This window comes from Mastigoproctus giganteus, chromosome 2, assembly GCF_048544385.1.
Source record: "Mastigoproctus giganteus isolate SK-2022 chromosome 2, ASM4854438v1, whole genome shotgun sequence".
Classification (NCBI taxonomy): Eukaryota; Metazoa; Arthropoda; class Arachnida; order Uropygi; family Thelyphonidae; genus Mastigoproctus; species Mastigoproctus giganteus.
This window is the reverse complement of record NC_143576.1, coordinates 243,749,797-243,772,069: the sequence shown is the minus strand read 5'-3', so window position 1 is coordinate 243,772,069 and position 22,273 is coordinate 243,749,797. Positions and strand designations below refer to the sequence as shown.

The following is a 22,273-nucleotide window of genomic DNA, read 5'->3' as shown; positions in this document are numbered from 1 at the left end:
ATCTAGTGGTTCTTTTATAGACAGATTCTTAATGCATGAATAATTGCTTCTGATAATCAGATCCCTATTCTTCTTGGTGCCTCTCTAACATGTTGCTGTAGAGAACAGTAATCCATTAAATCCACAAAAGTCTTGCTAGCATGTGAGTGACCAACCCACAAGTTCCAATCACTGTCTGGGAAGTTGAAATAATTAATATTAATATTATTAGTCATATGGTGCAAGGAAGCCTGAGGCATATGCTGCACCAGCCAAAAAAAAAAAAAAAATGTAAGTACCCTGAGAGCAAATATCCTCTATTATAAGACAATGTGATTTACTCTCCCAGTCTATTTCTCTGTACAGCTGTTTGTTGTACTCATCAGAGTCATTAGTCTTATAACAAACTCCTACTGCAATTTTTGCTTTCCTAGTGCTATGTCACACTGAACTGACTCAGCATTGTACTGTTTTATATTTTATGTGCTTCTTAACTAAGAGGATAACACCTACCCTTCCGATCCTGTGTGACCTTTTTGTATATATTCTACTTTCCATATTCAAATTCTGTATCTCTAATATCTGAGTGACACTACATCTCTGAAATCCCAACAATATCTGCATTTAATGTCTTTACCAGGACTTTGATGAATTTAAGTTTATTTTTTATACTCCCAGCATTGGTATACATGCACCTTTTCTTATGAATGGTATAATTCAGACATAAGGGGGACAGAATCTGAATATGTGAGTACAATGTGTACCGAAAATACTGACAGGATGGAAGGGATGGTTGTTCTCTTGGTTAATAAGAAATTGGTGTTTGAGGCAGTGCTTACAGTTGAATTGGGTGTCCAGTACAATGTTGAGTTGGTTTGGTGTGACATAGGCACTAGGATGACAAAAATGAGAGTGGGGGTGTGTTATACACCAAATGACTGTGATGAGTATAATGAGAAACTATACAAACAAATTGAGTAGGTCTGTAAATCAGAATGTCTTTTAATGAGAGACCTTAACTTTCCAGATATTGACTAGAACCTGTGAGTTGGTCACTCACAGTACAAGACATTTCAGGATTTATTGAATGACTCTTTTCTACACTAGCATATTGGATGGGCAACTAGAAAAAGCAATACTTTTGATTTGATTACATTGAAGTTTTGACATTGACAAATGCAAAATACTGTATATAGGTAGCAGCAATCCGAGATTAATGTATCAATTCTGTGGTACTACACAGAACAAAAAAGACCTGTGGTAATTGTGAACTCATACACATGAAGTTCTCTTAGTAGTGCATATGGGCTTCTTCTAGGACAGCTCACAGGATTTTGTCAGTAGGGATCTGAAGGTATTATTCTAATGTATAAGGCAATGTTAAGGCCATGTCTTAAGTGTTGTGTTAAGGCTTGGAAGTCTCATTTTAGGAAGGATGTGGATCTGTTGGAATAGGTGCAGAGGAGGGCAACAAGATTAGTGAGCGAAATAAAAAGGGTATGCCACTTTTACCAAGAAAGACTTTGGTTCTGCAAATTGTAACATCTGGAAACTAGGTATCGCTATAAAAAAGATTTATTCAAACTATTTTGGCAGACAACACTGAAAAATGTTCTCTTGGAAGCCATATATAGTCTCTTTGGTCTTGAGTTAATCCCAAAGACTCTCTGCATGAATTCCTAGTTGGGCTTGGGCAAAATTTTAGACACAAATATAACCTGATCTAGTTTGATTGTTGCCCCATACTGCCTGTGAATTAATAATATTTACATTATCTGGTATGTCATTCTGTGATAACACGAAAATAATGTGGATTGTTTTTTAATGCACAAAGCTGACTATCATTTGGCATTTGTATAACTTTATTTATTTATTGTAGGAATATATCTGTTGAAGTTTGATACCTCTTCTCTGTTGAGACAAGAGATTAAAAATTGTAAGAAGTTTCCTTATGTATAAGAATTAACTATTTTTGTACATGAGGAAACTATTTATATTAGTATTAAAAATATTGATACAAGAAAGTAAAGCTTCTACAGCCAGCACCATTCAAAAAAAAAAAAAAAAAAAAAAAAATCCTACCCTTTCCAGTAATTTGTCCAAACCTTTCTTAAATTTATTGAAACTGTCCACTTCCACAATACTAGGTTGAAGGTTATTCCGACTACTCTTTAGCTGAATGCAAATTTCTGCACTGCTGACTTGCAACCATTCTTTTCCAATTTAAATTTATGCCCCCCATGAATTTTCAGTGGAGAAAGGTTAATGATCTCATTATCATCTAAGTTACTTAACCATTTTAAAGCCTTATATACTTTCAATTAAGTCATCATGCAGATGTCTGGTTCCAGAAAATGCATTTACAGAACTCCAATCTTCCTTGATAAGAGTATCCTTTTGTTCCCCCAAACTTGGTGCCTGCAGTTGAAATGGGTGATCAGTACAAGGTTGAGGTGGTTTGATTTGACAAATTAAATCTCATTGCTCCTCTCTACACCCATTTCAACAGATATATGTCCTTCCTGAAATGATTTTTTCAAACCTGTGTGCAGTGTTCCAGATGTCAGATGTAGCTTAACCATCGTCTTATACAATGGGATGATCACCTCTTCGTCCCTGCTGGCAAAGTTCCTGTATGTCATTGACATAGAGGAACTTTGCTAGCAGGGACAAAGCTACATGAGTTATTCTAGTAGCCTATCTGTGCTTCTCAGAAAATTTCATATCAAACCTCAGGGGCTCACATCTGGTGAGTATAGGCTTAGCACACCCAGGGTCCTGAGCTGGATATCATCATTCTTCTCTTTCTTGGTGATTCTCTCTCTCTCTCTCTCTCTCTCTCTCTCTCTCTCTCTCTCTCTCTCTCTCTCTCTCTCTCTCTCACAGGGTAACCCAGGAATTTTTCTTTGGCTGGTGAAGCCTAAGCCTCAGGCTTCTTGCACCATATAGATAATAATATCAGACTGTATAATCACCTCTAGGTCTCTTTTCCCTATGAACCACGTTGAATTTGATGCCACCAAAATGATGCTCTATTCTGAGATTATGCTATTGAAATGTGGTACATTGCATTTGTCACTGTTAAAGTCAGTTGTCATTTTTCCAATCCATTTGCTTCATCAGATTTTGTATCATCTTCAAACTTAGGTGTTAAGCGTATTTGTTCATTAGTGATAACAAATTCTCTATCGGCTAGGTCAGTGCAATTGTAAAAAACAGAAACCAGTTGGAGTTATGAATGTTTAAGTCACCCAGGAAAGAACATGCCACTGTCTAGAGAAGTTACATTGGAAAAAGTGAAGATTTATGCAGAGAGTCCAGTATGGATCTAGTTTTAGAACTATACAAATGATCAGGACAGTATATGGATTTCCAAAATGTGGTAAAGCGAAGCAAAAATTAAGATTGTAGATTAAAGAATTCTCTGAAAAGGAATATCAGAGGTGACATATGCACCAAATACCACCTTGTTTAGTGTTCTTTAGTGTAACTGGTATGTAGATCTGTTGTGAAATGGTACCTTCAGTGTGGATGGGATATTAGGTTTTACCATGATGCTTCTCATGCCCTTAAGTGCTGTTACTTTGCACTGTGTAGTAGAAGATATTGAGAGAGGCAAAATGGGATAGGGAAAGAATATCATGTTTTGGTTGGATTGAATTTAAGTTTTACTTCTTTCTCTCTTCTTAATATAGGGTTATGCCTGGTGACTTTTTTTATTATGATTAGTTTTCATCAGTTAAATTAACAGCTGGAATATTATTATTTTGGCAGGTAACATTAATATTTTTCCTTTTTTTTTAATAATATATGAAGCAGTGGTTTATATGTTACTTGAAAGCCTACATATTTAATGTACTGCATTTGCTTTTTTTTTTTTTTTGGCACCTTCAACCTTTTTTTCCATGTTAAAAACAAGGATAAAAAAAAACATTTTATTAAATTAAACTAAACATATCCCGAGAATTATAAACATGATAAAGTTGTATTGACATAATAATAAAATGTGTCATTAATGCAATTTATTTGTGCTGTGTTGTGAACACACACACATACAAAACACACTAATTACTGTACCAGCAAGGAAAGCGAACAAACAGCGTTGAATTTAAAAATCTGAGGTGAGTGTGCAAATACACCAATAAATGGGAAGATACTGAGTTGTGAAGAGCAGTCTTTTTACCTTTAAAGCTTCTAGTTAAATATGAAATTAATAAATTGCACTCTAAATGATTCCTAGAATGCAGTTTATATCATCCCTTTCCCACAATCAAAACTAAAGATAGAAAGTTATATCTGGATTTTTTCCTTCTTGGAACCTAAAAAAAAAAAAAAGTGATATAACTGGAAAAGCAAATCACAGGGAAAATCCTTAGATGGATTTCAAGGTATCTGCAAAGCAGGAGGCAGAGGGTTGTGATTATGGTTACTCTTCAGATTGAGCTAACGTAAGAAGTGGAATATCCCCAAGGATGGGTACTGGGACCACCATTATTTTCAATTTTTTTTAAAATGACATTGATGAAGGGATACAGGGCATTATGTCAAAATTTGCAGATGATATCAAGATCAGTATGGTAGTTAATGATCAGTGCCAAGCAGCAGTTCTTTTAGATAGATTTTGGGGATGGTCAGGAAAGTGTCAACTATGTTTTAATGCAGCAAAATGCAAGATCTTACACTTGTGGAATAGAAACCCCAAAATAACTTGTGCACTTGCTGGGGTTGAATTAAAAAATTTCTTTATGCCATATTGCAACTCCCAAAATCCCTTTCTTCCTAAAGAGGAAGAAAGGAATTTGGGAGTTTAATACAGTTGACCATGAAGATCGAGCAGTATAGACAGGTGGCAAGGAAGGCCCATGGTATCCTACCTACCGGTGATTTATTGAAAATTTTCTTATTGTTAGTATTTAGATTAGTATTAGTAATGGCCATGGGGTGCAAGCCCTAAGGCTTATGCTGCACCGGCCGAAAAAAAATAAAAATAATAAAATAAATAATAATAGGAGAAAAGGAAGTAGACAACCTATGTGTTTCCCTCCTCCTGTAAGTAACTATCCAGCTGACCTTTTGAATTTCCCCAAACTGTCAGCCTCTACGACTCACATATTCGAAGTCTTTCCTTGTAAGGACATCCTTTTACCGATCTCACCAGGAGAGTTACCCATATTTGGACTCTTTCAAGAAGCTCAATGTCTTTTTTTTTAGGTGCGGTTTCCACACTTGAACACAGTATTCCAAGTATGGTTTAACAATATTCTTATATAATGGGATTATGATGTTTTTATCTACTAGCAAATGTTTCACAAATCATCGATAGGACACCATGGGCCTTCCTTGCAACCTGCCTATAATGCTCGAAGAACTTCATCTCTGACCGTATTGTAATTCCTAAGTCCTTTTCTTCCACTATTGACTTTAGTTAAACTCCGCCAAGTGTATAAGTTACTCTGGGGTTACTGTTCACCAGGTGTAAGACTTTGCTGGATTAAAGCATAGCGGCCACTTTTATGACCATCCCCGAAGCCTATCCAGGTCACTCTGAAGGAGCTCTGCTTGGCAATTACCATTAACTACTCTACCAATCTTTACATCATCTGCAAATTTAGACATCACACCCTCTATCCCTTCATTGATGTCATATAAGAAAATCAAAAACAACAGTAGTCCCAATACTGATCCTCAGGGAACCCCACTTCTTATATCAACCCAATCTGAGGGATAACCATTTATCACAACCCTCTGGCTCCTGCCCTGAAGCCATTCTGCTATCTATCTAAGGATTTTCTCTGTAATTCCAACCTGTTCAAGCTTATAAAGTAACCGCTCATGTGGGACTGAGTCAAAATTATTCCCTAAATCTAGCTCATGAGTGACCCTGTTAAAATATCTGACCAGATTTGTTAAACATGACATGATTTTTCCCTTTACAAAACCATGCTGCATATCCTTCAGAATTCCATTTCTGTCGAAATGATCATGGATTGCACCTTTGATCATTGTGTCCATGATTTTACCTACTACTGAAATTAGACTGACCAGTTGGCAATTTCCCATTACGCTCTTAGAACCACCCTTGTGTATTGGAGATACATTGGCACTTTTCCAATCCGACGGAATCTCTCCTGAGTCCACTGATGCTCTCATAATTAGCCTCAATGGTTCTATGCACTCACTTAGCATTAGCATTAGTAGAGGCATTTGATGCAAGAAAGCAAGCTTATGCAGCATCAGCCAAAAAAATTAAAGTAAAATAAATAAATAAAAAATAACCACTTCCACTTCACCCCTCTGTTCGTTCGAAATACCTGTCCAGCCGAGCCTTAAACTTATTTAGGCTATCAACTTCCACGACAAGGGATGGAAGTCTGTTCCACCTACCAACCACCCGCTGGCTAAAGGCAAATTTCCGCACATCTATCCTACATCTGTCTTTCCTCAATTTGAATTTATGCCCTCTCAGGTGATTATTCTGAGCAAGAGGAAGAATCCCATCAGCATTGAGCATGCTCAAACCATTCAAGGCTTTGTACACCTCTATCAGATCACCTCGCTGCTGCCTAGTCTCCAGACACTGTAATTCGCAAAACTTAAGCCTTTCTTTGTAAGAGCACCCCTTTGTTCCATTCACTAATCTTGTTGCCCTTCTCTGTACTCGTTCCAGCAGCTCTAAGCTCTACATCCTTCTTGAAATGAGGTCTCCAGGCCTGTATACAGTACTCTAGGCGTGGCCTGACCATTGCCTTATACAAGGGAATAATCACCTCCTTATCCCTGCTAGAAAAATTCCTATATATCATTGACAATACACCATGAGCTACTCTTACAGCCCGTCTGCACTGCTCAGAGAACTTCATATCTGCCTGCACAACCACCCCCAGATCCCTTTCATTCTCTACCACTGTCAGTGTAGTACCACAGAGTTATACGTTGCTCTGGGGTTGCTGTTTCCCATATGTAGTACTTTATATTTGTCAATGTTAAACTTCATTTGCCACCTCTCAGCCCAAGGCGCCTCCGTAGCCAGGTGGGAAGGAGCAGCAGTGCGTAGCACACGCTTCTTGATTAGACCGGGGTTCGAGCCCGTCACCACCAAATATGGAGAATGCGGAAAGGTCATGGAATGACCACCGTATATCCCGGAGCAATATGGCCTTAGTTGCTAATGCTCCTAAAAACCAAACAACAACAACAACAACCTCTCAGCCCATCTGCTCAACCTTTCCAGATCCTGTTGCAGCAGCATAGTGTCAGTAGTGTCCTTGACAACATTGCCAACCTTCGTATCATCTGCAAACTTGGACATTAAGCTTGATATACCATCATCAATATCATTTATAAATACAGAAAACAATAAAGGACCCAATACTGAACCCTGAGGGACTCCACTAATAACATTAGTCCACGATGAGCAGTGTCCATTGATTACCACTCTCTGTCTTCTCCCCCTCAACCACCCCTTTATCCATAGCAGCAATTTGCCTCCAATGCCACACTGCTCCAATTTGTGCAGCAGTCTTCCATATGCAACAGTATCAAAAGTGCAACAGTATCTTTTGTGACTGCATCATAGTATCCAATCAGATTGGTCAGGCAAGACTTTCCCTTAACAAAACCATGCTGTGTCTGAGCTATAACTGAAGTCTTGTCTAGATGATCCTGCAGTGCTTCTTTAACCAGTGCCTCCATTAATTTTCCGGGAACAGAAGTTAAACTCACAGGTCTATAATTACTTGTGTCAGCCTTTGATCCTCCTTTGTAAATTGGGATCACATTTGCACATCTCCAGTCCATGGGTACCTCCCCTGAGTCCAAGGAAACTCTCATAATTATGGTAAGGGTTTGCTTACTTCCATTGCTGCCTCCTTTAATATAACTGGATAGATTCCATCCACCCCAGGTGCCTTTCTTGTGTTTATCTTCAACAATTTCTCCTCCACTTTACTCTCAGTTATTACAAGATTCTCTAGTTTACTTCCAGAGTTGAATACACCTCTGGCATTCCCCTCGCTGAATAACTCCTCATGTGTGAATGTCGATGCAAAATATTCATTTAGTTTGTTAGCTACCTGAGCAGGATCATCAACGTTGACCCATCGATATCAAGTGGACCAATCTGATTCATCCCCTTCCTTCTAGAGTTTACATAAATAAAGAACTCTTTGCTGTTTTTCTTCGCATCCTTTGCCAAGGATTTCTCGTAATCTGCCTTCGCCTGCCTAACCTCCTTTGTAACTTGGTTACAGATCAACTTGTATCTGTCATAGGCTTCTGTGTCACGTGTTAATTTGTATGTATCCCATGCATTTTTCTTCTCTGCCATATGCCTCATTAGTTCATCTGACATCCATTTTGGCCTAAACCTTGAACAATATTTCTTAGTTGGTATGTAAAGCCTAGTAGCATTCCAAGATAAGTTCTTTGAATGCTTCCCATTTTGAATTTGCTGTTGGTAACATCATCAGTTGATCCCACTGTATAGAATTTAAATACTGTCTCAGTCCACCGTAGTCGCCTTTACGAAAGCAATACCCCTTCCCTTTACCCCTAATGGTAGTTACCTCTTTGAGTAAATCCCACTTCAGAACACTGTGATAACTGCCACCTAATGGTTCATTTATCTGCAGATTCTTAATGCATGAAGAATCACTACTGATAATCAAATCAAGAGTATCCACAAAAGCCTTGCTAGTGTGTGAGTGACCAGCCCCCAAATTCCAGTCAGTATCTGGGAAATTAAAATCCCCCATAATAAGACTCTCTGATTTACTGGCCCACTCTATTTCTCTGTACAGTTTCTTATTATACTCATCAGAGTCATTAGGCCTATAGCACACTCCTACTCTCAATTTTGATCTCCCAATGCTTATGTCACACCAAACTGACTCGACACTGCACTGTCCAGCGATGTTGACTGGCTTCACTTCCTTGGATTTTATGTGTTTCTTAACTAATAGCATAACCCCTCCTCCCTTCCTATCCTGTCTATCCTTTTTGTAGACAATGTACTCCCCAAATTCCAGTTCTGTATTCCTTATATCTGTGTGACACCACGTCTCTGAAATCCCAACAATATCTGCCTTTGATGTTTTGAGCAATACCTCAAATTCATCAAATTTATTTACTAGACTCCTAGCATTGGTGTACACGCAAGTATACCTGCACCTCTTCCTATTCTTAGCCACCCTAACACAACCCATGTGTTTACTTGTACCCCAATGATTCCCAGCTGTCTCTGAAATATCCTGCATCTTATTTTCCAGGCTGCTGCTCATTCCGATAGAAGCAGTGCAAGAATCACTTTCTCCTCTGCCAGTGGCTACTGTTAATCTATTAGTCCTTGTATCCCCCCAATCTAGCAGTTTTCCGACCCTCCTAACACTGCCTCGATAGCATCAGCAAACATTCTTGCACCCTTTCTATTTAAGTGTATCCCATCCCTGTAGAAGCAGTCTCTCCTGTTAACAAGTACAGACCAGGCTGAAAAAAATTCTACCCCTTGAGCCCTGCACAATCTTTCCAGGGGCGAATTGATTGGCAGGGCTCTCATCATATACTCCCTCCTATCGTGTCTGGGCAGAATTGCAGACACTTTCAAATTCAACTCTAATTCACGGCTTTGCAGAACTTAAGCCTTTCTTCATAAGAGCAACCCTTTGTTCCACTCACCAATCTTGGTGAGTGGAACAAAGTACTTGTTTTAGCAACTCTACCTCCTTCCTAAAATGAGGCTTCCAGATGTATGCAGTACTCAAGGTGTGGACTGACCATTGTCTTATACAAGGGGATAATCACCTCCTTATCCCTGCTCTCAGAATTCCTGTATATCATTGACAAGACTCCATGACCTACTCTGGCAGCCTATCTGCACTACTCAGAAAACTTCATATCTGACTGCACAATTGCCCCCAGGTCTCTTTCATTCTCCACTACCCTGAATGTAACACCACCCGATTGGTACATTTCACTGGGGTTACTGCTACCCATATTCATCTGCAACATCAGCTGGGGTATCTAATATTATACCATGTCCATTACATAAAGGTTCGATCTGGTTTGCCCTTCTCTTTTTTGCATTTATATATGCAAAGAATTCCTTATCCCCACACTTTGCTCTCTTTGCCAGCGATTTCTCATAACCTGCCTTTGCCAGCCTAACCTTTTCTGTGGCATTATTATAGATCTATTTGTAGCTGTTATAGCCGTCAGTACTTTTTATTGCTCTGTAACTTTTCCATGCCTCCTTTTTCTGCTCAAGTAATTTGGCAACTTCATTGTTCATCCAACTTGGAATCCTCTTCTTGGAGTATTTTTTAAAGGTATACCATAATTCAATTGTATTTGCTCTCTGTGAGATCTCTATCCAGTTAATAGAAGCCGTTGTAATTTCCTTTCCTGAAATTATAACCCATTTCTTTGCCTTTAACTACTGCTCTCTCTGCCTTCCTCATCCACCATAGAATTCATTGATCACTTCCTGCTACTGGTTCCTGTACTGTCAGATCTAGAATAGTTTTTTCCCTACTGCTTTCCCTGTCATGTTGATGCAAATAACAATCATTTAGTAGATTTAAAAATTTTGTTCCCCGTGTCGAGTTTCCTTACCATTTGCTGCAATCAATTAGAGGCAAATTAAAATTGCCAGTAATAAGACATTCATGCTTACTTGCCTATTCCATTTGCATGTAGAAGCTCTCATCATAATTTTCACAATCACCTGGCCTGTAGATTACTCCCACTCTTATTATACCTTTGCTTCCAACTATCCCACACCATATAGATCCTATACTATCATGTGAAACACTTGAATCCGGGAAAGCTTTCATCATGCTCGGGCATGCTTTTGATAAGAAGCATGACCCCCATCACTACTTCTGTCTGCCCTATTCTTCCTAAATGTATTGTGCATACCCTATTTCTGGATGGTACCACGTTTCCGTAAGCCCTATTATATCAGCATTAATTGTCCTAACCAGCAGTTCGAATTCACTCATTTTATTGACGACACTTCTGACATTATTGTATAGACAATTAAGACTTATGTTCTTGTATAGTTAACTACTCTGACACACCCCCTGAAGTTATTTAAGCTTGCTTTCCTGTCATTAGTTACACACATTTGAAATATTTCTTCCCTCAGAACATCTTGCTAATATGATCTGTTGTGTTAAAAAACAAGAACTCTTGAGGTATGTGCGAGCATTACTTTGACAAATATTATCAGATAAATGTGTATTTATATTACCCTTGGCCCCCCCAAACTAACAGTTTCCCTGAACCTTTAAGATATCCTCAATAATACTGGAAAACATCCTTGTACCACCTTTGTTTAAATGTATCCTGTTGCTACAAAATGGATTCCTTCTACCCGCAAGTGCAGGCCAGGCTGATAAAAATTTCCTCCCAGAAGTCTTCAAGTCTTGAGTTAATCCACAAGGCTTTCAGCATATGATCCCTCCTATCATACCTGGGCAAAATTGAGACAAGATGCTCAATCTGACCTAACTCGTGGCATTTCTTCAGCATGGTTAACAAATAGGCAGATTGCATGTGCTTAATATCATTAGTCATCACCAGTGCAGAGATAGGTGTTATGATGTCTGTGTGCATGCGGACATTGGGAATATTGTGTTGTTCAAGTACGGAGATGTCGACCAAAAAAAAATAATAAAAATCATCAAGCTTCTTGAAAGGATACAAAATCTTTGATATGTGGGCTAGAGAGTTTGGCTACTTAGCACCTTACAGGAGACCTAATTGAGACTCTGAGAAGAAAAGGTAAAATGAATGAGGGTTTAATTTTTACTGTTATAAATGATTACAGAACTAGGAAATTCAAATTATGAGGGAAGAAGTTTAGGCAGGACTGTAGAAAATTTTCTGTTAGGCAGCACATTTAATTATTGAATAAGTTGCCTTCTTGATTGCATTAGTCCAGCTGATATTTGAAATTTCCCGAAGCTGATAGATTGGAGAAATTCAAAGGTTAGTTGGGCTTATTTTATTTTATTATTTATTTAATTATCGTTTGTTATTTTTAAAAAAAATTTTTTTGGCTGGTGCCACAAAAACCTTGTGTTTCCTTGCACCATGTGGCTAATACTCATACTAAATGATAGTACTGTAATCATTAAAAATGTGCGGTACTTCAAAAAACTGACAATGGGACCAGAAGAAAATTGCATTAAAAAGCAGGATAGCACTAGAAATGGGAATGTTATAGCAGTAGTTTACTGTATATGTAATGAAACTAAAATGGATAAATTAAGAAACTCAGAAAAGGAATATCAGAGCTCACATGGGAATTTTATTTCTTTATTCTTTTCCTTACTTATAACATTATTAATTCAAGTTTATTTTTCAACTTGTGTGTGTGTGAACACACACACACTCACACACACACCGATATAGCCTTGTATTATGAACATCTACTTAGTGCCTGGTTACACCACTTTTAGTGTTCAGCATGGCCTTAATATGTTGTGACATTCTTGGGTATTGATGGTACCGGCTCCCCCAAACTCTCCAAATTTTAGCTCAATTGAGCTGAAATTGGGCGAGTTTGGTAGCCATGTGCAGATGTGCAGAAATGATGGAGAACTTGCCAGAATGCTTCATTTCACAGGACTGCAGTATTGGGGTCCTGTGACATCACTGACTTGTTAAAAGATACTTTGGTGATTCAGGAGATAGTCACCATAAATGGGTGCACATGGTCAGAAGTTATTTACCTATATATGAATCTCTAGTGAGATGCTCATTGATTGGTACCACATGTTCAGAGTCTCTCATCCGTGCACTCCAGATTATTACATTACTCTACCAACCTTTAGAGTACACCAAACCCATCCATCTACATGTTGTAGTTGGAAATCTGATTTATCAGACTAGGCAACCAATTTACAATTGTTTACTGTCTGTTTCCATGCTCACTGTAGGTGTGTTTGTTTGTACTGGATGATCCGTCAGTAGGTATATACCTGGATGGGTCCATCAGTTGCATTAGCCCACCTGTACTTGCTTAGCTGCCAACTCTTCTGATTTACAATGGTGAATCCATCTTTTTGACTTGATTTGACTCTTTCTCTGTCTCACCCTTATTCTAGAGTTAGTATTATAGAGATTATCTTTTTGCAAAAGAGAAACTCTATAATAAACTCCATTTTTCTCTCATTTTCTTTTTGAAAAAAAAAAAGTAAAACCCGTTAAAATTGGAATTTTCAAAAAATTTTGCAAATGTTTTTCTTAATTTTGTCAACAAATATGGCTGTAATAAACACCTGAGATTAGTTTGATGGAATTACTTAGTTAGCCATAAACAAAAAAAAAAAAGAAAAAAAATATATATATATTCTGCAGGTTTTAATTTCCAATGCAACACATAGATTATGGCTCATCGATGATAGCGTCTCTCAATTTAGAAAGCAATAAAGATGAAAAAAATAACTTCAAGTTTATTAAAAACTAATATGAATAAATTTCGTAAATTGTGGACTCAGTTTTGCAGCCAGCTAAATGTCTATCATGAATTCCTAAGACCAAAATGTGTTTCCTTATGGCAGTTGAAAGTCTGCGAACTTCAAACAGAATAGTAAGTTGCTTAACTGGGTTATCAGAAGCATTAATTTTTTTTAATCCAAATGAAAATGAATTGATGTCTTGACGATAAATAAGCTCACACACCAACCATTAATTGAAATAGCTCTTTACTGTGACTAGATTTTGCAAATTAAAATAACATATTTACAATAAAATTTAATGTATAAAATAAAACTGCTATGATACACTATATAAGGATTAAAACTGTAATAAAATCATTGTAATAAAATTTACCTAAAATAAACTGGATTAAAAGCGATAAAACCTGTAGCTTTCGGAAGCATCAACTTCCTTCCTCAACACTTCTTGAAGGAAGTTGGTGCTTCCGAAACTCTTTAATTTGCAAATTCTAGTCACAGTAAAGAGCTATTTCAATTAATGGTTGGTGTATGAGCTTATTTATCGTCAAGACATGAATTTACCCAACCTCAGAGGCCTTTTTCAGAAAATCCTCAACCATCATCAATAAATAATATTGATGACGGTGTATCAAGCTTAATGTCCAAGTTTGCAGATGATACAAAGGTTGGCAGGGTTGTTAAGGATGCTACTGATGCTATGCTGCTGCAACAGGATCTGGAAAGATTGAGCAGATGGGCTGAGAGGTGGCAAATGAAGTTTAACATTGACAAATGTAAAGTACTACATATGGGAAACAGCAACCCCAGAGCAATGTACCAACTCTGTGGTACTACACTGACAGTGGTAGAGAATGAAAAGGACCTGGGGGTAATTGTGCAAGCAGATATGAAGTTCTCTGAGCAGTGCAGACGGGCTGCAAGAGTAGCTCATGGTGTATTGTCAATGATACATAGGACTTTTTCTAGCAGGGATAAGGAGGTGATTATTCCCTTGTATAAGGCAATGGTCAGGCTGCACCTTGAGTATTGTATACAGGTCTGGAGGCCTCATTTCAAGAAGGATGTAGAGCTGCTGGAACGAGTACAGAGAAGGACAACAAGGTTAGTGAACGGAACGAAGGGTTGCTCTTACGAAGAAAGGCTTACGTGTTATTAGTGGAGTCCCTCAGGGTTCAGTATTGTTTTCTGTATTCTGTATTTATAATTTATTGTTTTCTGTATTTAGCCTTTATTGTTTTCTGTATTTATAAATGATATTGATGATGGTATATCAAGCTTAATGTCCAAGTTTGCAGACGATACGAAGGTTGGCAGGGTTGTCAAGGACACTACTGACACTATGCTGCTGCAACAGGATCTGGAAAGGTTGAGCAGATGGGCTGAGAGCTGGCAAATGAAGTTTAACCTTGATAAATGTAAAGTACTACATATGGGAAACAGCAACCCCAGAGCAACGTATCAACTCTGTGGTACTACACTGACAGTGGTAGAGAATGAAAGGGACCTGGGGGTGGTTGTGCAGGCAGATATGAAGTTCTCTGAGCAGTGCAGAGAACTTCATATCTTCATATGTGCAGAGAATGGGCTGCAAGAGTAGCTCATGGTGTATTGTCAATGATATATAGGAATTTTTCTAGCAGGGATAAGGAGGTGATTATTCCCTTGTATAAGGCAATGGTCAGGCCACACCTAGAGTACTGTATACAGGCCTGGAGGCCTCATTTCAAGAAGGATGTAGAGCTGCTGGAACGAGTACAGAGAAGGGCAACAAGATTAGTGAATGGAACAAAGGGGTGCTCTTACGAAGAAAGGCTTAAGTTTTGCGAATTACAGTGTCTGGAGACTAGGCACCAGCGAGGTGATCTGATAGAGGTGTACAAAGCCTTGAATGGTTTGAGCATGCTCAATGCTGATGGGATTCTTCCTCTTGCTCAGAATAATCACCTGAGAGGGCATAAATTCAAATTGAAAAGACAGATGTAGGATAGATGTGCAGAAATTTGCCTTTAGCCAGCAGGTGGTTGGTAGGTGGAACAGACTTCCATCCCTTGTTGTGGAAGTTGATAGCTTAAATAAGTTTAAGGTTCAGCTGGACAGGTATTTCGAACGAACAGAGGGGTGAAGTGGAAGTGGTTATTTTTATTTATTTATTTTACTTTAATTTTTTTTTTTGGCTGATGCTGCATAAGCTTGCTTTCTTGCATCAAATGCCTCTACTAATGCTAATGCTGTTAAGTTTTGCAAATTACAGTGTCTGGAGACTAGGCACCGGCGAGGTGATCTGATAGAGGTGTACAAAGCCTTGAATGGTTTGAGTATGCTCAGTGCTGATGGGATACTGCTTCTTGCTCAGAATAATCACCTGAGAGGGCATAAATTCAAATTGAGGAAAGACAGATGTAGGATAGATGTGCAGAAATTTGCCTTTAGCCAGCAGGTAGTTGGTTGGTGGAACAGACTTCCCTCCCTTGTTGTGGAAGTTGATAGCCTAAATAAATTTGAGGCTCGGCTGGAAAGATATTTCAAACGAATGGAGGGATGAAGTGGAAGGGGTTTTTTTTTTTTTTTTTTTGGCTAATGCTGCATAAGCTTGCTTTCTTGCATCATATGCCTCTACTAATGCTAATGCTAAATGAATTGATTTTGCAAAAAATTAATCCATTACTTCTCAATATCATTGAAGGCAAAGAATAGATATATTGCAGATAAGTTCCATCAATTTCAGTGCAAGAAACTATCAGATACCATTATGAAAGAAAAAATAAGTTATATAACAGTGGTACTTAGTCAAGGAGCTAACAAGTGCACAAGGAAGCATAAAATACTATATAACAAGTTATTCCATGTCATTGTTGGCATTTTAATAATTCCTTATATATCAGTGCTGAGTGTGAGAGAATAATTCAACCAGGTGGAGGTGAAAAAAAAACCTCAACTGAGATCTCTTTCTTGTGCAATTTTGGAAATGCTCTTGACAGCCAGGTCTGATCAGCAGTGCCATTGTGATAGACAAAACTTGGACCCAACATTTCTGAAGAGGTGCAGTGTCTTATAGAGTATCTTTTTTGAAGCAGTTGTCATCAGCTGATGTCTCATAGACAATCCAGACAGAAATCCACAAGCTGAAAAATGTTATTTAAACTAATTTTGATAGTAAACAATCCTATGGCTGTATTTTAATATAAAATGTGTATTTTATCAGTGGAGTTCAATTTCTAATGCAGGTTGGACTTAATAAAAAAAAAAAAATCTCCTGCTTTTTGTGAAAAAGCTCCTAATTTTCTGTTATTTTTTGGGAAGAGCTGTTTTTTGCAAAAATACATCCCTTTTCTTTTTTTTTTTTGCCTGTTTTCCTCCTGTCTAAAAATACCTGATCTCTAGCTTTTCAAAAGTTGGCAGCTATACACTAGTGTCTGAAATGTGGTTAATGCTAAAATGGGCTATGCCAATTCTGTGTTGCATTGCATGATTAGTTTCTACTCTGTGGCATATCTATTCTGCTGTACAGCATGATGGACCCTGCTATCTCCCTTTTGATCAAAAATGTCTGATTGGTTCTTCCATAAGCAATCCACTTTTGATGCATATAAGCAGTGTCATAACTAGAAAAAGTGGTCCTCAATGCAAAGTTTAGTGTGGGCCCCCCTGAAAATATTTGTTTTGGTAAAAATAAAAAAATTCTTAATTTACCTGGAAGCAGCAGTTGTGAAAAAAATTATTGTTCGTAGACAGTAAATTTTATTATAAACATAAATAAAAAAAACCTTACATTTTTACTTAATTAAATTTTTTTATATATATCGGGCATGAGGGCAGTGGGCCCCCTTTTTCTCGGGGGCCCCAATGCACCGCATTGGCATAGTTATGCCACTGCACACAAGACAAGTATCTCAGACACTGTTGTGTCTGAGATACTTGTTCCCACTTGTCTGATTGTAGTGATCATCCCTCATTGGAGTGTGGTTAGGTCACATCTCTGGCTCGTAATGCTATAGTGCCAGGTTTTTCCCTTATGTAGAGATAGCTATTGGAAGCAGTGGTAGTAAATTCCAAGCATGAAGTCATGGTTGGAGATGTTCTTAATGCAAAGCTATCTCAGTGTACATGTATAAAGTTCCACCCTAAAATTTTTAAATTTCATCATCTAAAAATAACATAATGTCTCCTTTCCTTATTAGAATGCCGTTCGGCTGAAGCAGTTCTTTAGAAATGGTGTTTTTTAAACATTGAAGTCCATTATGAATTCTACAGTAAATCACTCAATTATCACAGGGGATGATATGAGTGAGCCTTCCTCTCCTGAAAGTGCACCATTTGATGATTCAGATCTGCTTAGTACTACAGGTGTTGGTGATGATGTCACAGCTCAGCTTGCTGCTGCAGGTAAGTAAAAAGGAATGTGTGAGGTCAGTACAGTTTTTGAGGAATGAACTTTTTGGCAATTTTAGTTTTCTATTCTATTGAGAATTGCTGTAAAATAACTAACAGTAATGATAAATATAAATGATAAATACTATTAAAGAATTCATTTCTATGTATGTGTTTGGGAGGTGGGGGAAGGTGTACGTACTGGTAATGGTTATTAGTATGCAGGAAGTACTTCCAGATTATTATTTTATTTTAATTTTTGATTAGGTAGGCCTAATTAGTTAGTAGTGGCAAATTGTGCAAGAAGGCAAGCTTATAAAGCATCAGCCAAAAAAAAAAAAAAAAAAAACTTCCCACAGTACCTGTCCATCCTCTCCAATAATTTATCTATTTCTTTTTTGAATTTATTCAAACTACTCACTTCCACAACAACTGGTGGAAGTTTATTCCTATAACTGACCATTTGCTGGCCACACAGTTATCTTGCAACTATTCTTCCTCAGTTTGAATTCATGCTCCTCATATATATAGTCTGAGCATGAAGAAGAATGCCATCTGTATTGAGCTTGCCCAATCCATTCAAAGCCTTAAATACCTTAATCAGTCACCTCACAGGTGCCTACTCTTCAGATGCTGCAATTTTCAGAACTGAAATCTTTCTTAGTAAGACCACCCTTTTTGTTCCCTTCTCTAATCTTGTTTCCCTTCTCTGCACCCATTCCAGCAGATGCTAACCATTGCCTTGTACAATGGGATAATCACCTCACTATCCCTGCCAGCAAAGTTAGCATTAGCTGAGGCATACGATGCAAGAAAGAAAGCTTATGCAGCATCAGCCAAAAAAAAATTGTGAGAGTGCCAAGCATGCATAGTGAAAGTTAAATGAAACTTCTTTAGGCGAACATTTATCACTTGTTATCAATTCTACAGTAAATCACTCAATTATCACAGGGGATGATATGAGTGAGCCTTCCTCTCCTGAAAGTGCACCATTTGATGATTCAGATCTGCTTAGTACTACAGGTGTCGGTGATGATGTCACAGCTCAGCTTGCTGCTGCAGGTGAGTAAAAAGGAATGTGTGAGGTCAGTACAGTTTTTGAGGAATGAACTTTTTGGCAATTTTTGTTTTCTATGCTATTGAGCTATGCTAGGCTATACAGCATGATGCAATCAGTAGGGGTACCAATTGGGTCATGTGTCACTCATGCCTAGTACAGAGTGGTACAATGGTGGGGGGATGAATAATTTCATGTTGCATTTTCTTGGAGATATGAGACATTCCATTACCGAATCTAGTTTTGGCAAGTGCTGTGGCATCGGATAATATTTAAAACCATTTGACTTCGATAGAGCTGGAATCACTTTGTTCTTGAGAGAGCCATGACAGCTGTTAAGGACTGACATTTGACTTACATCCACATTTGGAAATGCTGTTTGAAGAAGATCTCGAGCTGCTACAATCTTCCCATCATTCTTGAACCTAAGCCGATCACACACGTAACAGACTGAACCGAAATCATTATCCAGGAATGTACATTTAAACTGTGCATGGATGCTTTGTTGTTTCTTAAAATCCTGTGCTTACACCCGCTACATGTTGAACGATTTAATGGAGTACTTCTGGTGGTCTGTTTTTCACTTCACTTTCCGCTTACAACTGGACTTCGAGGACTCTTCATCATTTTCACTTGCACTATCAACTTCCATGACTCCTTCCAAATTCACTTCTAACATTTCTGGGGAGATATAAGGCTCTGAAGATGTAGATGGACCTTCTTCGGCTTCTTTGTTCAACTCTATTGCAAGCTGTAATTTCTTCCGCTGTCGAAATAGCTTAGATCTCTCCTTTGTACTCAATGGAGGTGGTTTTGGTGGTCACATTGCATCTATACGTGCTCAATACACTTTACAACACTCACTATTAGTCTTCAACATGTTGAATTATAAATTTTTTTCTGTCAATTTTTTTTATTAAATACGGTGGAGAATCATGAAGGAAACAGCATGATGCAATCAGTAGGGGTACCGATTGGGTCATGCATCACTCATGCCTAGTACGGAGTGGTACAATGGTGGGGGGATGAATAATTTCATTTTGCATTTTCTTGGCAATTTTTGTCAATCCACAAAAGCATTGCATGTGCATGTGTGCTGTACGTCTTACAATGCTCACTACGGTGTACCCTCCCACCCCGCTTTATGATTGGTTCCCTGTACGATCAAATTACTTTACGATGGACACTCCATAACAAAATATCGTTCACTATACGATTATGTGATAAGTGCCAATCGTTGTGATCATGTTTATGAATTGAATTTTAATTCTATTAACGGTGATTCTAATAAGCTAAAATAGCAAGAATGTTATCAGCAGCCTATCATATTAGAGATATAAAGCACAGATTTACATTTTATTACCTTATCAATTAACAAAATTAAATGATACATGAAAATCGGAAGAATATTTTCCACAGGTTAACAAAAGAAAAAAAAAAAAAAAAGAAGAAAGGATGGCAAAAAGTCAGGTAAAACAGTGTTCCCAGGTTGTCACCCTCCCAATTACTAACCACACTTGATGCTACTTAACTTCGATAATCACACAAGAACTGGGATGTTTATCCTAGTATAATAGTTGGCTGTTCAGAGGCTATTCTTTAGCCAGTGTAATGTGTTTACTTATGGCAATGGTTGCATTTTCGTTGCATTTTTTGTCAATCCATGAACTCAATTTCTCTCATGTGAAAACCGCTTGGAGCATGCCTAAAGAAGTTTCACTTCAAAAACCCTCCCATTTCACCCATCCATTCACTCCAAATGCAAGTCTAACTCAGCCTTCAATTTATTTAAGCTATCAACTTCCACAACCAAAGATGGAAGTCTGTTCTGGCAATCTACTACCTGCTGGCTAAAGGCAAATTTCCGCACATCTATTCTACAACTGTCTTTCCTCAATTTGAATCTATGTCCTCTCAGGTTGATAATCTAAGCAAGAGGAAGAATCTCATCAGTATTGAGCCTGGTTAACCCATTCAAGGCCTCCTGCACCTTAACCAGATCACCTCACAGGTGCCTAGTGTCCAGGCACTGCAATTGCAGAACTTAAGCCTTTCTTGTTAAGAGCACCACTTCGTTCCCCTCACCAGTCCTCTAGCCCTTCTCTGTACTCATTCTAGCAATGCTACATCCTTCCTAAAATGAGGCCTCCAGACCTGTACAGAGTACTCAAGGTGTGACCCGACCAGTGTCTTGTATAACGGGAAAATCACCTCCTTGTCCTTGCCAGAAAAATTCCTATATATCATTGACAAGACTCCATGACTTGTTCTGGCAGCCCGTCTGCACTGCTCACTGAACTTCATATCTGACTGCACAATTTCCCCCAGGTCTTTTTCATTCTCCACTTCCCTGAGTGTAGTACCACACAGTTGGTATGTTTCTCTTGGGTTACTGCTACCCATATGCAGTACTTTGCTGCATTTTTCACTGTTTAACTTCAGTTGCCATTTCTCAGCACGTTTGCCCAACTTATCTAGAGCCTGTTGCATTAGCATACTATCGTTAAGAACCATGCCATCCTTTGTATCATCTCCAAAATTGGACATTAACTCTGATATACCTTCATCAATATCATTGATGAATACACTAAACAACGATGGACCAAGCACCGAACCCTGGGGAACTCCACTAATAATGTTAGCCCATGAAAAGCAGTATCCATTGATTACCACTCTCAGCTGTCTCCCACTCAACCATCCCTTTATCCATTATAGCAACATGCCCTTAATGCCATACAGCTCCAATTTGTACAGCAGTCTTGCATGTGCAACAGTATCAAAATCTTTCCTGAAATCCAAGTATATAATATCAAAATTATTTTTTTCATCCAGTTCTTTTGTGACCACATCATAGTATCCAATCGAATTAGTCAGACAAGACCTCCCTTTAACAAACCCATGCTGTGTCTTAAATATTACTGCAGTCTTTTCTAGATGATCCTGCAGTGCTTCTTTAACCAGTGACTCCATTATTTTCCCCGGAACACAAGTTAAACTAACAGGTCTCTAGTTACTTGTGTCACCCTTTGAAACCCCTTTGTGAATTGGGGATACATGTGCACATCTCCAGTCCACGGGAACCTCCCCAGAGTCCAAGGAAGCTCTCATAATTATGGCTAAGGGTTTGCTTACTTTCTTTGCTGCATCCTTTAATATAACTGGATAGATCCCATCCACCCCAGGTGCCTTCGTTGCGTTTAACTTCAACAATTTTTCCTCCACTTTGTTCTCAGTTATTTCAAATCACTTAGCTCCCTGTTAAGAATTTGATAATGTTTGGCATTCTCCTTCTTGAATAACTCCTCATATGCAAATGCAAAATACTCATTCAGTTTATCAGCTATCTGAGCAGAATCACCAATAGTCGAACCATCTTTGTTAAGTGGACCAATTTGATTCATCCCTT

The 22,273-nt window shown here is 38.2% G+C and overlaps 1 protein-coding gene across 3 annotated transcripts in view; it reads left to right on the top strand.

Annotated features, from left to right (window-relative positions):
* Window positions 1-22,273, top strand: part of LOC150090333 (DNA-binding protein P3A2-like) — a 333,226-nt gene that overhangs the window by 147,169 nt on the left and 163,784 nt on the right. For 2 of the 3 annotated variants that reach the window (XM_090389805.1, XM_090389803.1), the window contains exon 4: window positions 17,621-17,825. In XM_090389805.1, coding sequence (XP_090245931.1) covers window positions 17,681-17,825 — 145 coding nt within the window. In that variant the 5' untranslated portion in view covers window positions 17,621-17,680. Of the gene's footprint in view, window positions 1-17,620; window positions 17,826-18,764; window positions 18,873-22,273 lie in introns of those variants that run through there. The other variant, XM_090389804.1, reaches the window with a different exon arrangement.